Consider the following 16,839-nt stretch of genomic DNA (forward strand, 5'->3'; position numbering starts at 1 on the left):
ATACAGTATACATTATATACATATGAGATGAGTAATGTGAGATATGTAAACATTCTTAAAGTGGCATAATTAAAGTGACTAGTGTTCCATCTATTAAAGTGGCCAATGATATCAAGTCTGTAGGTAGGCAGCCGCCTCTCTGTGCTAGTGGTGGCTGTTTAACAATCTGATGGCCTTGAGATAGAAGCTGTTTTTCAATCTCTGTCCCAGCTTTGATGCACCCGTACTGACCTCGCCTTCTGGATGGAAGCGGGGTGAACAGGCAGTGGCTTGGGTGGTTATTGTCCTTGATGATCTTTTTTGCCTTCCTGTGACATTGGGTGTTGTAGGTGACCTGGAGGGCAGGTAGTTTGCCCCCAGTGATGCATTGTGCAGACTGCACCATCCTCTGGAGAGCCCTGCGGTTGTGGGCGGAGCAGCTGCCGTACCAGGCAGTGATACAGCCCGACAGGATGCTCTCAATTGTGCATCTGTAAAAGTTAGTGAGGGTTTTCTGTGACAAGCCAGGCCCATTGTGACATCATAAATAATGTTAGAATCCGAATGTTTAGGGCAATGTAAGATAGCAGATGTAACAAGAGGTAACGTGCAAAGTGAGCCTTCATCACTGGTTTTCATGTGAGGACAGAACGTGGATGTGAACAAGGGTCTCCTGCTTGTCAAAAGACTACCTTGGTGCACTCTACCTTAGTTCACTCTGCCAGTCAACAGGACTAAGTGGTTGTGCAGAACCACCCTTGTTACACTGAGCACATGGGGCCGATTCAGATGAGATAAGTAGACAACATGGACTCAATAAAACATGGATTTAAAGGAATAATCCACTGAAAATATATGTTGGTATTTTTTTCATTAGTCCACGGTTGATACAGTCCCAAAATGTTTTGCATGTCAGTAATCAAGTTTTCAAGATATAGGACTTTCAAAAAGCTAATTGTCTCTTGCCACATTATCATGATGATGCCAAATGCAAACCTGAATACTTGATTGCTGATATGCAAAACATTTTGGTACTGTATCAACAGTGGACTAATGAAAACAAATACCAAAATAGAGTTTTTGAGTGGATTATTCATTTAATTCCATGTTAAATCAACTTATCTCAAGACTGTATAGAGCGTACTCAACTCCTACCCTACAAGGTCCAGAGTCCGCTGGTTTTATGTTCTACCTGATCATTTATTGCACACACCTTGTGTCCCAGGTCTAAATCAGTCCCTGATTAGAGGGGAACAATAAAGAAATGCAGTAGAACTGGTTTCGAATCCAGAGTTGAGTTTGAGGGGTATATTTTTGTGTGACATTCACCATACATATTTTCTGTGCTCTGTTTAGACATTAGAATGAGTGAAAGTTAGACAGGGGAATTGAACCCCCGACTGCTTGGGTAGTAGGATGACAAATCTTTGGGGATTTTTTTTTCTCAACCACAGAGCCACGTAACGTATGAGGAACTTGGGTGCCCATATCAGAAGACAAATGTCTAGGTTAAAGGCAAAATGTGAATGTCAAACATTGTGCTGCCTTACTGTTCAGAATTCCCCCAATCTGAGGCATGGAGGTGGAGAGAGGACATTCGTGGCTGGTGTGCCCTCTAGCAAACTCTATGGTCAAGTATAAAAACAGGCAAGTTTGCAGGCACCTCTCCTGCGGGGAAAGATGGCGGAAGTGGATGATGAGTTCGAATCAAGCAGCACGTTGAGCAAAGTTGGTGAAGACGAATGTTCTGAATGAACAGTAGTATCGAAAACTGGAACAAAAAGGTAATTGTAAGAGCTTTTGTCCCCAAACCATTGCAGTGCAAGAATTGTACAGGATTTGGCCATGTTTCAAGTGTGTGCAGATGGACAGAGTATGTTGAAGAATGGTATGTAGAAGGACGACGGTGTTGCAATTGTGGTGGGGATCATGATCCCGAGTTCCTGGGGTGCCCTGTAAGGGTGAAGGAGATTGAGGTGGCAAAAGTTAGAGCGGTCAATCGAACCAATGCACATTGTGCAATCACCAATATACCATAGAAGAAGGCACCTCCTGTACTCAGGTCCTTCAACTCAGACAGGTGAGAGCAACACCAAACACTCACACTCCATATTTTTTGCTAGTTAGTGAGTTATTAGACCAGTTACTGCTCATTTCTAGTCAACAATGGGGGAGAGGTCGCTGACAACGAGAGCACAAAACGAGTGCATTTCAAGCCATCTTTGAAAAGCGAGTCAGGTAAACAGCTTTTTTATGTCTTGAAGGGGAAGTGTTATATTTTGTGACGGTCTTGAATAAGATAAGTAGCCAATAGGCAGAGCGTAGCATAATTTGTCTGTTTCTCTGTAATAATGGTATGGGAATCATTTTTATTTATTTATTTCACCTTTATTTAACCAGGTAGGCAAGTTGAGAATAAGTTCTCATTTACAACTGCGACCTGGCCAAGATAAAGCAAAGCAGTTCGACACATATAACAACAGAGTTACACATGGAGTAAAACAAACATACAGTCAATAATACAGTAGAAAAATAAGTCTTTATGTAATGTGACTAAATGAGGTTAGATAAGGGAGGTAAAGGCAATAAATAGGCCATGGTGGCAAAGTAAATACAATATAGCAATTAAAACACTGGAATGGTAGATTTGACAGTAGATGAGTGTGCAAAGTACTGGGGTGCAAAGGACCAAAATAAATAAATAAATAAATAAATACCGTAGGGGAAGAGGTAGTTGTTTGGGCTATTTATAGATGGGCTATGTACAGGTGCAGTGATCTGTGAGCTGCTCTGACAGCTGGTGCTTAAAGCTAGTGAGGGAGATAAGTGTTTCCAGTTTCAGAGATTTTTATAGTTCGTTCCAGTCATTGTCAGCAGAGAACTGGAAGGAGAGGCGGCCAAAGGAGGAATTGGCTTTGGGGGTGACAAGTGAGATATACCTGCTGGAACGCATGCTACGGGTGGGTGCAGCTATGGTGACCAGCGAGCAGAGATAAGGCGGGACTTTACCTAGCAGGGTCTTGTAGACGACCTGGAGCCAGTGGGTTTAGCGACGAGTATGAAGCGAGGGCCAGCCTACGAGAGCGTACAGGTCGCAGTGGTGGGTAGTATATGGGGCTTTGGTGACAAAACGGGTGGCACTGTGATAGACTGCATCCAATTTGTTGAGTAGGGTGTTGGAGGCTATTTTGTAAATGACATCGCCAAAGTCGAGGATCGGTAAGATGGTCAGTTTTACGAGGGTATGTTTGGCAGCATGAGTGAAGGATGCTTTGTTGCGAAATAAGAAGCCAATTCTAGATTTAACTTTGGATTGGAGATGTTTTATGTGAGTCTGGAAGGAGAGTTTACAGTCTAACCAGACACCTAGGTATTTGTAGTTGTCCACATATTCTAAGCCAGAACCATCCAGAGTAGTGATGCTGGATGGGCGGGCAGGTGCAGGCAGCGATTGGTTGAAGAGCATGCATTTAGTTTTACTTGTATTTAAGAGCAGTTGGAGGCCACGGAAGGAGAGTTGTATGGCATTGAAGCTTGTCTGGAGGTTAGTTAACACAGTGTCCAAAGAAGGGCCAGAAGTATACAGAATGGTGTCGTCTGGTGAACCAGTCGAGGCAATCATTTGAGAAACCAAGGCTGTTGAGTCTGCCGATGAGGATGTGGTGATTGACAGAGTCGAAAGCCTTAGCCAGGTCAATGAATACGGCTGCACAGTACTGTTTCTTATCGATGGCGGTTAAGATATAGTTTAGGACCTTGAGCGTAGCTGAGGTGCACCCATGACCAGCTCTGAAACCAGATTGCATAGCGGTGAAGGTACGGTGGGATTTCGAAATGGTCGGTGATCTGTTTGTTAACTTGGGTTTCGAAGACCTTATAAAGGAAGGATAGGATAGATATAGGTCTATAGCAGTTTGGGTCAAGAGTGTCCCCCCCTTTTGAAGAGGGGGATGACCGCAGCTGCTTTCCAATCTTTGGGAATCTCAGACGACATGAGAGGTTGAACAGGCTAGTAATAGGGGTTGCAACAATTTCGGCAGATCATTTTAGAAAGGGTCCAGATTGTCTAGCCCGGCTGATTTGTGGGGGTCCAGATTTTGCAGCTCTTTCAGAACATCAGCTGACTGGATTTGGGAGAAGGAGAAATGGGGAAGGCTTGGGCGAGTTGCTGTGGGGGGTGCAGTGCTGTTGACCGGGGTAGGGGTGGCCAGGTGGAAAGCATGGCCAGTCGTAATAAAATGCTTATTGAAATTCTCAATTATAGTGGATTTATCGGTGGTGACAGAGTTCCCTATCCTCAGTGCAGTGGGCAGCTGGGAGGAGGTGCTCTTATTCTCCATGGACTTTACAATGTCCCAGAACGTTTTTGAGTTTGTGTTGCAGGAAGCAAATTTCTGCTTGAAAAAGCTAGCCTTGGCTTTTCTAACTGCCGGTGTATATTCGTTTCTAACTTCCCTAAAAAGTTGCATATCACAGGGGCTGTTTGATGCTAATGCAGAACGCCACAGGATGTTTTTGCATTGGTTAAGGGCAGTCAGGTCTGGAGAGAACCAAGGGCTATATCTGTTCCTGGTTCTAAATTTCTTGAATGGGGCATGCTTATTTAAGATGGTGAGGAAGGCATTTAAAAAAAATAACCAGGCATCCTCTACTGACGGGATGAGGTCGATATCCTTCCAGGATACCCGGGCCAGGTTGATTAGAAAGGCCTGCTCGCTGAAGTGTTTCAGGGAGCGTTTGATAGTGATGAGTGGAGGTCGTTTGACCGCTGACCCATTACGGATGCAGGCAATGAGGCAGTGATCGCTGAGATCTTGGTTGAAAACAGCAGATGTGTATTTAGAGGGCAAGTTGGTTAGGATGTTATCTATGAGGGTGCCCGTGTTTACGGCATTTGGGTTGTACCTGGTAGGTTCATTGATAATTTGTGTGAGATTGAGGGCATCAAGCTTAGATTGTAGGATGGCCGGGGTGTTAAGTATGTCACAGTTTAGGTCACCTAGCAGCACGAGCTCTGAAGATAGATGGGGGGGCAATCAGTTCACATATGGTATCCAGAGCACACCTGGGTGCAGAGGGTGGTCTATAATAATGAATTGTATTTTGTAAAGTGTTTTTTTTGCATCAAACACAACATTTTCAGTTACCTCCCTGTCTGAAGGACAGGTTTATAAACAGGTTAGTGTCAAGCCCTGCATGTTGTTTTCAAAAGTCTCATGGAATGCAGGCATTGAACACCACACATTGGCTGCTACTGCAGGCTGAATGACAGAACAGCTATTTCCATGTTAAAATGTTATGGAATGTGATTTTTTTCCTTCATTATTTTTGATGGTAGGCCATCCTGGTAGACCTACATTATGATCAAATAGCTACAGTAGTTTACTTGGCTACTGGTAAAACTGTAACTTAAAGCGGGTAAAGCCTCTCTTCACAGTAAACGCATGCCAGAAGTTGCACAGAATTTTGGCACTGTTCAAGTTTGCGCTTGCGTTATGCAAACCTGAAATTAAAAAATCAGGACGTTGGTCATTGCCTGTTTTTTAAATGATTATTCTTTTTTTTAATGCAATATGCCTTCTTTGTCAATATAAAAATGGTAAATACCTGTTAATGATTTGAGAATTTGCAAAGAAAGCATTTAAAGCTTCAAAATCATGTATTTAAAAAGTTATTTTTTACTAATTCATTATACATTATAATGTATTTTAGAATGTTTTATGCTTTATTGTGTGGACAAATATCCTGCCTCCACTGTGTTGTTTTGGAGAAAATGGTGGGTCATGTTTGCAGTTGTTTACCTTGGTATTATGGATTGTTCTTTGCTGATACAATTATCAACTGTATGATACATACAAATCAAGTTTGTGTAAAACAATTAATTGCCATGAAAACATTTCAGTGGGTACCAAGCAAGAAGGCAGTAAATGATATCTAGGGTCAGGGTCAACATGAATAAAAAATGACCTAATAGCAAGACAACAGACAACCACATCTCAAATGATCTGCCTACAATTCATTTGGTTTGACAATTAAACGTTGAAGGAATTTTTCTCAGTTTCACCCTATGAGCAGTTACTGCTATTTTGCTTGGTAGGGCAGAATAGAGCACACAGCTCATCTCGTACATACAGAAAGCAGAACATGTGTGCACGGCGCTCCTCTCCTCAGGCTGACGCAACGGCAGCGTGACGCAACGGCAGCGTGACGCATATCAGCACATCGGACAGTGCAATCACTAAACCTGCCTGCAAGCGGCAAGAGGAGACATACCGAGAGAAGTCTCGGAAAGCCACGAGCAAGCAAGTGAAGTTAGTACTAAAAGCCCCGAAGTGTTCCAAGTCGCGGAAAGTAAGTACAGACGCCTATTTTTAATAGCTACCAAAAAATGATTGTTGCATTATTTGCATAAACGCGCCAGCCATAAGATTGAGCGTTTAGTCCATAACTATATGTTGTCGAACTATTGGGTATTGTCGTTTTCTTAGTTTTAAATATATGAATATACCGGGTACGTTTTTGTATTATACAAATCTAAAAGCATTAGTTATATTTGTCCAACCAAATGCTATCAGTACCTGCCACGCACAGATAACGCTCGCAAGGAGCGCAATGCGTTTGGACTGTAGATATATCTACCAGCTGGCTCTACACAGTTTAGCACATAATATATGGGCTTAGTCTAGGTTATGAGTTGCAGTACGTGGCTTATTAATGCTTACTTCATTGATAGTTACAGAAGAATACAGAATAGTACGGGGCTGAATCAGTGGCGTAAAGGACCTATATAAAAATACTTTAAAGTACTACTTAAGTCATTTTTTGGGGTGTGTGTACTTTATTATATATATTTTTGACAACTTTTACTCGACTACATTCCTGAAGGAAATAATGTACTTTTTACTCCTCACATTTTCTCTGACACCCAAAGTACTGTTACATTTTGAATGCTTAGCAGGACAGGAAAATTGTCTTAATTCACTCACTTATCAAGAGAACATCCCTGGTCATCCTTACTGCCTCTGATCTGGCAGTCTCACTAAACACAAATACTTCGTTTGTAAATTATGTCTGACTGTTGAAGTGTGCCCCTGGCTATCTGTATATAAAAAAACAAGAACATCATGCAGTCTTAGTTGCTTAATATAAGGAATTTGAAATTATTTATACTTTTAATTTTGATACTTAAGTATATTTAAAAACAAATACTTTTACTCAAGTAGTATTTTACTGGGTGACTTTCACTTTTAATTCAGTCATTTTCTTTTAAGGTATCTTTACTTTTACTCAAGTATGACATGGGTATTTTTTCCACCCCTGGCCTGAATACAACAAGTACTGTATGTGGGGTATTTATATAATTTCTTCTCTGTGTGAATAGTTGACTGACAGAACTTGTTTCAAGTCACTGCAGTGAGTGTGTGTGTGTGTATGTACGTGTGTAGGAGTGTGTGTCTGTGAGTATGACTAAAATATATTTTGATTTTTGCCATTTACTGTAGGCAGCCAGGTCTAAATGCATAAATAATGATATATGATCCAGCCCATGTCATAAATATGTTATATGATCACACAGCACAGGCGGCGTCAGTGGGAACTGGGAAGTATGACTTGACCCTCTGTTTAATTATGTAATCTCTCTCTACACAGCCTGAGAAGACAACGATTTACAGGATTAGACCTGAAACCCCCTGATACAACGAGCGAGAGTAAACGAGAGGAAGAAGAAGCATAGGAGGAGAGAGGACACTGTGTGCTCTGTATGGCCCATGCTCCTGGAAGAAGTTGCCTGTAGGCCAAAGAACCAGGGTCAGCTGTTCCTAAACCAATCCTTACCTTAGCCATTAGGAGGGAAACACACAACTGACCTAAGATCAGCATCTAGAGGATAACTTCCTCCTAATCCTGGTGTTTCCTGACGACGGGAATTGTTATTGATCTACTTCCTCGTTTAGCGAGAGGGGTAGGAGCCACAACTAATAGGCTACCATGCAGCGCTTAAGGACTACAGTTGCTAGGCTAAGGCCTATCACGGCCACCCAGACAGCCAAGAGCCAATCACAAGCCAGGCCGACGGCAGTGGGAGGGGCTTTGAGGACGTTTGAGCCAATGAGGAGTTACACTGCGTCGGTGTCGGCCGAGCCTTTTCTGAATGGGACCAGTTCTAATTATGTAGAAGAGATGTACTATGCATGGCTGGAGAACCCTAGGAGTGTACACAAGGTAGGAGAGAGAGTGTGTGGGGCAGGCAGGTGAGCTGCTTCCCAGGACTATGGCCTGTTTATGTTCAAAATGCAGTGGGACAAGAGTTACGCATACACCTGCACGACCTCTGGTCAGGGAAAAAATGTGAGCGCATACACACACACATCAAACATACATACATACTGCTCCCCCTCTCCCATCAGATTCTTGGGTAATACAGGAAGCTAGAGATGCTACCAAGGTCATGTGAAAGATTGTGTGTGGTTTCTACTGACAATTGAGATGTACAAACTATGGCATAAGGGGACGACAAGCAGATGAGAAGCAATCCGTAAATTCAATTAAGACATTAATGAGCGAGCTAGGACGTACTCAATATAACCATTTACTCAGCACTTTTGAAATGTACAACAACAGAATTCAGAACATGGGACGTTCTTACAGTATTCTGTACACCAAGTCAGAACCGTAGGATAAATAAAGCGTGCATAAATCAGACAATGAAAACTCTTACAATATTCGATGATGACATTTCTCTAAAACAGGCTATAAGCTGTATGTGCACCACAAAGTCAGAACAGTAGGCACTCCACGGAATAGCAGGCTAGTGATTGCTTTGCAATACTTGCAGTTAGCCACTGATTCCTTCCAAACCACTCATTGTTAAATTTGCGATTTCCAACTTGTTGTGTAATGTTTATGTCCAATGGCCGATGAGCACCTATATGTTTTATCTATAATTTCTCTTCATAATTTCTCTTCATATGACAAGGATTGAAAAGTATTTGCCAGTAGATTGTCGACTTGATTCATGACAATGACTGCTAGATTCTTAGCTAAGATTCCATGTCCAGTCAAAGCTACTGTAGATATAACATGGCTTGACATAATTTTATCTATGGCCAATGACCTTGAGCCTTTTTGGATGGGCACTTCTAATGTAACTCTATGGCAGCACCCAAGGGGCTTGAATTTTCAAGTTCTCCCCGTAGATTTTGCGAGGACGTAGTATCCCCATGAGTGACAGAACACTGAGCCAATCACATTGCAACTAGAGAACATTACTAACATCTTCGCTCCGTATTTTCCGCTGGCTGCTCCACTAATCAATCAATCAATCATTCAATCAATCAATCAAATGTATTTATAAAGCTCTTCTTACATCAGCTGATGTCACAAAGTGCTGTACAGAAACCCAGCCTAGAGAGGAACCAGGGGGATGGCCAGTCCTCTTCTGGCTGTGCCGGGTGGAGATTATAACAGACCATGGCCAAGATGTTCAAATGTTCGTAGATGACCAGCAGGGTCAAATAATAATATTCACAGTGGTTGTTTAGGGTGCAACAGGTCAGCACCTCAGGAGTAAATGTCAGTTGGCTTTTCATAGCCGATCATTCAGAGTATCTCTACCACTCCTGCTATCTCTAGAGAGTTGAAAACAATAGGTCTAGGACAAGGTAGCATGTCCGGTGAACAGGTCAGGGTTCCATCGCCGCAGGCAAAACAGTTGAAACTGGAGCAGCAGCACGACCAGGTGGACTGGGGACAGCAAGGAGTCATCATGCCAGGTAGTCCTGAGGCATGGTCCTAGGGCTCAGGTCCTCCGAGAGAGAGAAAGAAAGGGAGAAAGAGAGAATTAGTGAGAGCATAGTTAAATTCACACGGGACACCGGATAAGACAGGAGAAATACTCCAGATATAACAGACTGACCCTAGCTCCCCGACACACAAACCCACCCACTTGGCCAAATCGCAGCCCCCACACCACTAGAGGGATATCTTCAACTACCACAGAAAGCACTGAGCTAGGCTGAAGCACATGCATTTCGGAGCTGCCTTACTCAAGAAAGCAAATGAATGACTGGCCCTGAATGACTGGTCGCCACTGTGTACCATTAATTATACTTTTCTTTACAGACTCGACAGACACCCTCAGAATATTAGGGACCAATGAAAGATAGCCATGTAAATAAACACACATTCGTCTCCTTTCAGTACCAATTGGTAGGGTTTAAAAATACTCAGTATATTATTTAGGGTTAGGAAAGTATTTCTGCACTAAATAAATTGGTGAATCAAAACCATAGTGGTTTGATTCATCCTGAAAGTTGTCATATTTTTATACTTTTCTCACTTTCCAATATTTAATTCCAGGTGAAGCCGGTTGAGAGAATACCAAGAGTGCGCAAAGCTGTCATCAAGGCAAAGGGTGGCTACTTTTAATCATCTCAAATATAAAATATATTTTGATTTGTTTAACACTTTTGGTTACTACATGATTCCATATGTGTTAAAGTTTTGATGTCGTGTCCAAACTTTTGACTGGTACTGTATATATATATATATATATATTGATTAACAGCTGGGGCTCACAAATTCTGTGCAATTTCCAGCGCGCGTTTACTGTGAACACTGAGGCTGTACCCAATTTGTTACAGTTTTAACAGTGGCCAAGTAGGCTACTGTGGCTATTTGATCATGATGTAGGCCTACCAGAGTGACATACCATCGAACACATTGGAGAATATTCATCTCTATACATTTTAACATGGAAATAGCTGTTCTATCATTCAGCCTACAGTGTGTGGTGTTCAATGTAGGCCTACATTCCATAAAACCTTTGAAAAAAACATGCAGGGCTTGACATTAACCTGTTCATCCACATTAACCTGCTTATCCTTCAGACAAGGAGGTTACTGAAAATGTTGTTGTGTTGTTTGATGCAAGAAAATACTTTACAAAATAAAATGCATTATTATTCCCATACCAACAGAGAATCAGACAAATTATGCTACCCTCTGCCTATTGGCTACTTAGCTTATTCAAGCCTGTCTCAAAATACAACACTGCCCCTTTAAGACAAATATGTTCTTTACCTGACTCACTTTTCAAAGATGTCTAGAAATGTAACTGGGCTAATAGCTCACTAACTAGCAAAGGATATGAACAAAATGTGCACATGTAGCTCTTGCTTTGATCTCAAAACAAGTGCATCTACTCATGACCGCTCATGCTGTTAAACACAGTCCAGCTCAAAGTAAATGGCACAGATCCATATTATGGCAATAGTCTACTTGCATATAGGCCTACTGCAGCTCTGATTGTTTATGCCGCACCAGTCTGTGTAGAGTGCGGGCTGAGTCGTGCATGCGTGTCAATGCAATAGAATCCTACTCTGATGCGTTCTGACTACAACAAAATCTCTTGCATAGTTAGTTTTGTTTCGGTATGTTGCATTGAAAGTGGCTAATATTGCGTTGATTTGATCACAATTTCCACAGTAAAGGGAAACATTGATAGTGTTAACAGGGAAAACTCTAGAACAGTGGTCACCAACCTTTTCTGAGTCAAGATCACTTTCTGAGTCAAAATGCAAGCTGATATCTACCACTTAGATTTTTTTTAACATGACTTAAAAAACGTAAGCCTATGCAACATTAACCAATTAAAAACAGTACTGTAGCATTGAGGTTTGTGCAGTAAGCTATAGGCCCAATACTTTATCACTGCATATTAGCTTTGCTTGAATTGCCCTGCCAATACACTGTTTTTTTGGGAAATTTTTGTAAACATTATTTCAAACTTTGAGGTAGGCTATATGATCACACCGGTAGTAGATCCATTGTTGTATTACTTGTGAGGCACAGCTGAGTGAACATACATTTAAGTAATTCGCTTTTTTTTTACTGGGCTGATGGTGCCTGCATCTGATGGTCAGTCTCCATAGAGGGCAAGAGCAGCAGATTGAGGGTCTGACTATCAACATCAGCTCTCCTTTCCTCCACTGACACTGAACAAAAAGGGACACTGTCTTCCAACTAATAGCGAAACTCGAGTCGCAGCGCGTTATTTCTGCCTCATGCACAAATTCATGTTACAGAGAAAGTGAAATATTCTTTCATATTAAAAAAGACCCAAGTCGGTAATAATAATAACAACAATGCAAGCCAATAGATACACTTTCCTACTCATTCATTACTGCTGCAGTGCTTGTTGAAGCGCTGAGTGGAAATAGGAAGAACGCGCATTTTATAGTTTATAAAAGTGTTGACAGTGCTGAGTAAGAACTTAAACATGAACTCACTCACAAAAACATCAGCTCTTTGGTGTACTCGTTGACAGTCTCTCTCTAGTTGTTGTTTTAAATGTTTTGAAATCTCACAGTATCAACTTTGCCTTGCTTTCTTTTATACCTGCCACGTTACTGCAGACACGGAAATATGAGCCATACGATTGGCCAGCGATAAACTTATAGTGCACTTGATTTGCTCTCAGGGCCCGCAGGGAAAGCAGAGTTTGTACCTTCAAACACATGAAATGGTTCAAAATGGTGCGCAGGGCAGTTGAATCGGGTACACCTACCGCCAACAGCAGGAGACAAATAAAAAGGCTTTATAGTTGAGTTTTTTACAGAAATGTTTGGCGATCGACTAGGAATGCCTTGGAGATGGACCAGTACATTGCGATCGACCGGTTGGTGACCACTGCTCTAGAAAGTTGAGTGAAGTTCAATCTCGTGCTTCTCTCTGTGGGCTGTTATTTCTTCTGTGCGGCAGTCCCGCACGCACGCAGTTTATAGGGAACATTGCCTCTAAGCAATGTCTCTCTCCATCACGCTTACTCTCATTCTCTCTCATTCTCTCCCTCATTCTTTTTCTCGCTCTCTCGTTCATCTGGAATGTCCAGTCCTCCCCTCCAGCCATTGTCTGTTGGTTAAAGGGCATTGTTGTGTGTGTGTGTGTGTGTGTGTGTGTGTGTGTGTAAGTGTGTAAGAGAGAGATAGTGAGTGTGTGTTGAGAGTTGCAATATTGGTTCTCACACACACACACACACACACACACACATTGAAAGTGAGGTACAGTATTGGAGTCATTGTGGTGTCTAAAATCTAATTAAATTGTATTTGTCACATGCTGAAAAGGGTGTAGTAGACCTTACTGTGAAATGCTTACTTACAAGCCCTTAACCAACATTACAGTTTCAAGAAAAATAAGAGTTAACCCTTGTATTGTCTTAAGGGTAAAAAATGACCCGTCACTATGTTTAACAGAGAAAAAACCCTAAATGATATTTTTTCAACTTAATATTTTATTACTTTTCCTAGTGACCCCAATATTAGAAAAAGTGAAACATCGCCTTTGTTCATATTTCCATGAAAGCTGTACACCACCAGGGTACAAAGATTTTCTTAGGGTCATTTTTGACCCAGCAGTTATTAAATGATTTACACACCACAAAAACCATAAAGACACACACACACACACACACACACACACACACACACACACACACACAGAGAGAGAAATTGAGATTGTGTGCTACTGATTGGACTCAGACAAAACTAAAAAACTTTCTTGTGCATGTGCAGAATCTCCCCTCCACGACCTCACATGACTCAAGTTCACAGACATAATAAACAACATTTCAGACAAAATAAACATTTCTTGAAAGCATTGTTTACTAATGAGGAATGCAGTCAGAGGTTATAAAGGTGGTGCAGATGACAGTCCCCCCAGTTCTCTCTTTGTGAAGCCATGAGTGCACGTTTCAGTGCCCAACAGGTCGTAGATCTGACTTTTTCAGATGTCCAGGAGGAACAAGAGAACAATGATTTAAAAGAGGAGGAGGTATCTGAAGAAGAAGATGGGGAAGAAGAAATCCCCCAAACTGAAAGAGAGACATTTTTGTCAAAGAACAGCAAAATAACATGGTCCTTGTCACCATATGACAACCAGGGCAGGATGGCAGCACAATATGTCATAAGGATGACCCCAGGACCCACAAGACATGCAGTCAGTTGCCCATGCCCAGGACATCGCCTCTACATGTTCATCACACCAGCCATTGAAAAATCATCCTGGAGATGACAAATTTGGAGGGTTTCTGTAAATATGGAGACAACTGTAAAAGGATGGATGAGATTGACCTGCGTACCTACATAGGGCTGCTAATCTTAGCAGGTGTGTATAGGTCCCGAGGCGAGGCTACATGTAGTCTCTGGGATGCAGAGAGTGAAAGGGCGATTTTCCATGCCACAATGCCACTGAAAAGTCTTTCACACTTTCTCAAGAATGCTACGGTTTGATAACCGTGAGTCAAGACCTGCAAGATGTGTGAGAGACAAACTGGTGGCCATAAGAGAGGTCTGGGAGAAGTGGGTGGAGTGTCTGCCATGCCTCTACAACCCTGGGCCTGAAGTAACAGTGGATGAGGCCATACCTCTACAACCCTGGGCCTGAAGTAACAGTGGATGAGCAACTGGTTCCATTCAGAGGTACATTTTTATTTTCATATCTGTAATGTAAGTGATTTTCACTGTTCATTTTATTATGTATTGCTGTAATATCACTGATTTATGTGATTGTTTTCTGTGACACTGATACTAATTACTGATAGCGATCTCTTTTGTCAAAAGGTCGCTGTCCTTTCCGGCAGCATATGCCCTGCAAGCAAGCAAAGTATGGCATCAGGATATGGGTTGCCTGTGACACACAATCCAGCTATGCTTGGAAGATGCAAGTCTACACAGGGAAGCCTACCGATGAAGGCCCAGAGAAGAACCAGGGGATGCGGGTTGTGCTTGATGTGACAGATGGACTGAGGGGGCACAATATCACGTGACAATTTCTTCACCTCTTATGAACTCAGCCAGCAGCTCCTGAAGAGGAAGATCACTATGGTTGGCACAGAAAGAACAAGCTTGAGCTCCCCCTGCACTCCTCGCAACAAGGGGGAGAGAGGCCTTCTCAAAGTTTGCCTTCACCACCACCACTCTAGTTTCTTACCTCCCAACGAGGAACAAGAATGTGGTCCTCCTGAGCACACTGCACAAAACGGCTGAGATTAGTGATCGTGAGGACAGGAAGCCAGCCATCATCCTGGACTACAACCACAACAAAGGAGGCGTGGACAACCTGGACAAGGTGATTGGAACTTACAGCTGCAGGAGGATGACTGCCCGCTGGCCCCTGGTTATCTTCCATAACGTCATTGATGTGTCCTCATACAATGCCTTCGTGATATGGAACAATATCAACCCTACCTGGATGCCGGAACAAGAGGAGGGTGTTCCTGAAGCAGCTGGGAAAGGCACTTTCAAAGAAGGGACCGCCTCCACCGCAAAGCAGCCTCTGCAGCGCTTGTGAAAGCTGTTCAGGGGGCTGAATCTTGTCCTGATCTATCCTACCTGGTTAAATAAAGGTGAAATAAATAAAAATATCACTATGTTGCCAAAAAAGTTCAAGACTGTTATTGTTTCCCTTCAATAAAATGTCTTCAAAACTGCTTTCTGCACATTTCTGCCACTTTCTTAGGCTTTACAAGTAATCTCTTGCTAAAAAAATATTTTTACACCTATGCAGTACCTTTAGCAATAATAATAATAATAAACCTCTACTTTAGTAAAAGAAAACAATTATGACAGGTGTGTCGTAATAAAAGTGAGTGGTGTCCACTGATTAAATGCAGTCTTTCTGCATTGTGAAGAGGGAAAATCCAGATATTCACAAAGTTTGTGATGAATGACAGGTTGTTTTTTCATGCAAAATAGATTTTGGGTATAAAATTCAATTAAGCTGCTGTATTTTAGGGGTTTAGTGAAGGCGGGTCATTTTTTACCCTTAGAACAAGGGGAGTATACATAATGTTAAGAGTACACAAGGGTTAAGAAAATATTTACTAAATAAACTAAAGTAAAAAGAATAACACAATAAAATAACAATAACAAGGCCATAAACGGGGTACTGGTACCGAGTCAATATGCGGGAGTACAGGTTAGTTGAGGTAATTGAGGTAATATGTACATGTAGGTAGGGGTAAAGTGACTAATGCAAGATAATAAACAGCGAGTAGCAGTAGTGTAAAAAAACGGGGGATAAATGCAAGTAGGCCGGGTAGCCATTTTATTAAGTGTTCAGCAGTCTTATTGCTTGGGGGTAGAAGCTGTTGACCTCTCTGCGATTAAGGCTCGTTTCCTGAATTTCCGCCTGTCTGATGTGCCCAAAGTAAACTGCCTGATACTCAGGCCCAGAAGCTAGGATATGCATATAATTGGTAGAATTGGATAGAAAACACACTTTCTAAAACTGTTAAAATAATGTCTGTGAGTATAACAGAACTGATATAGCAGGCAAAAACCCAAGGAAAATCAATCCGGGAATTTGTTTTTGCAAGCTCCGAATGACTTCCAATGCAATGCTATTGAAAGATCTAATTTCTGCCTCCCAGATTGCAGTTCCTATGGCTTCCAGTAGATGTCAACAGTCTTTATACAAGGTTTTAGGCTTGTTTTTTTGAAAAATGAGAAGTATTTGTAGTCTTTCCAAGTTGAGCGCCAGGGAAAAAGTTGTCTTTTTGCATGCGTGAAATTGTGCGCACTCTTCGTTCTTTTCCTTTGCTATTGAACATAGTAATCTCCGTCTGAAATATTATCGTTTATTTAGACAGACAACCTGAGGATTAATAAAAAATATAGTTTGACTTGTTTGGAGGAACTTTGCTGGTAACTTTTTGGAATCCTTTGTATGCATGTTGAAAGACTGGATTTTTGAATTCAATGGCGCCAACTAAACAGTGTTTTTGGGATATAAAGAAGGACAATATCGAACAAAACGACCATTCATTGTGTAGCTGGGACCATTGGGATTGCAAACAGAG

The 16,839-nt window shown here is 41.8% G+C and overlaps 1 protein-coding gene across 3 annotated transcripts in view; it reads left to right on the forward strand.

Moving 5' to 3' along the window:
• Positions 1-1,645: 1,645 nt before the first annotated feature.
• ogdhb (oxoglutarate dehydrogenase b) overlaps positions 1,646-16,839 on the forward strand; it is a 48,596-nt gene continuing 33,402 nt past the window's right edge. For 2 of the 3 annotated variants that reach the window (XM_029709992.1, XM_029709990.1), the window contains exons 1-2: positions 6,215-6,330; positions 7,630-8,202. In XM_029709992.1, coding sequence (XP_029565852.1) covers positions 7,969-8,202 — 234 coding nt within the window. In that variant the 5' untranslated portion in view covers positions 6,215-6,330; positions 7,630-7,968. Of the gene's footprint in view, positions 1,764-6,214; positions 6,331-7,629; positions 8,203-16,839 lie in introns of those variants that run through there. The other variant, XM_029709991.1, reaches the window with a different exon arrangement.

The sequence above is a fragment of the Salmo trutta genome, chromosome 23 (assembly GCF_901001165.1).
Source record: "Salmo trutta chromosome 23, fSalTru1.1, whole genome shotgun sequence".
NCBI lineage: Eukaryota > Metazoa > Chordata > Actinopteri > Salmoniformes > Salmonidae > Salmo > Salmo trutta.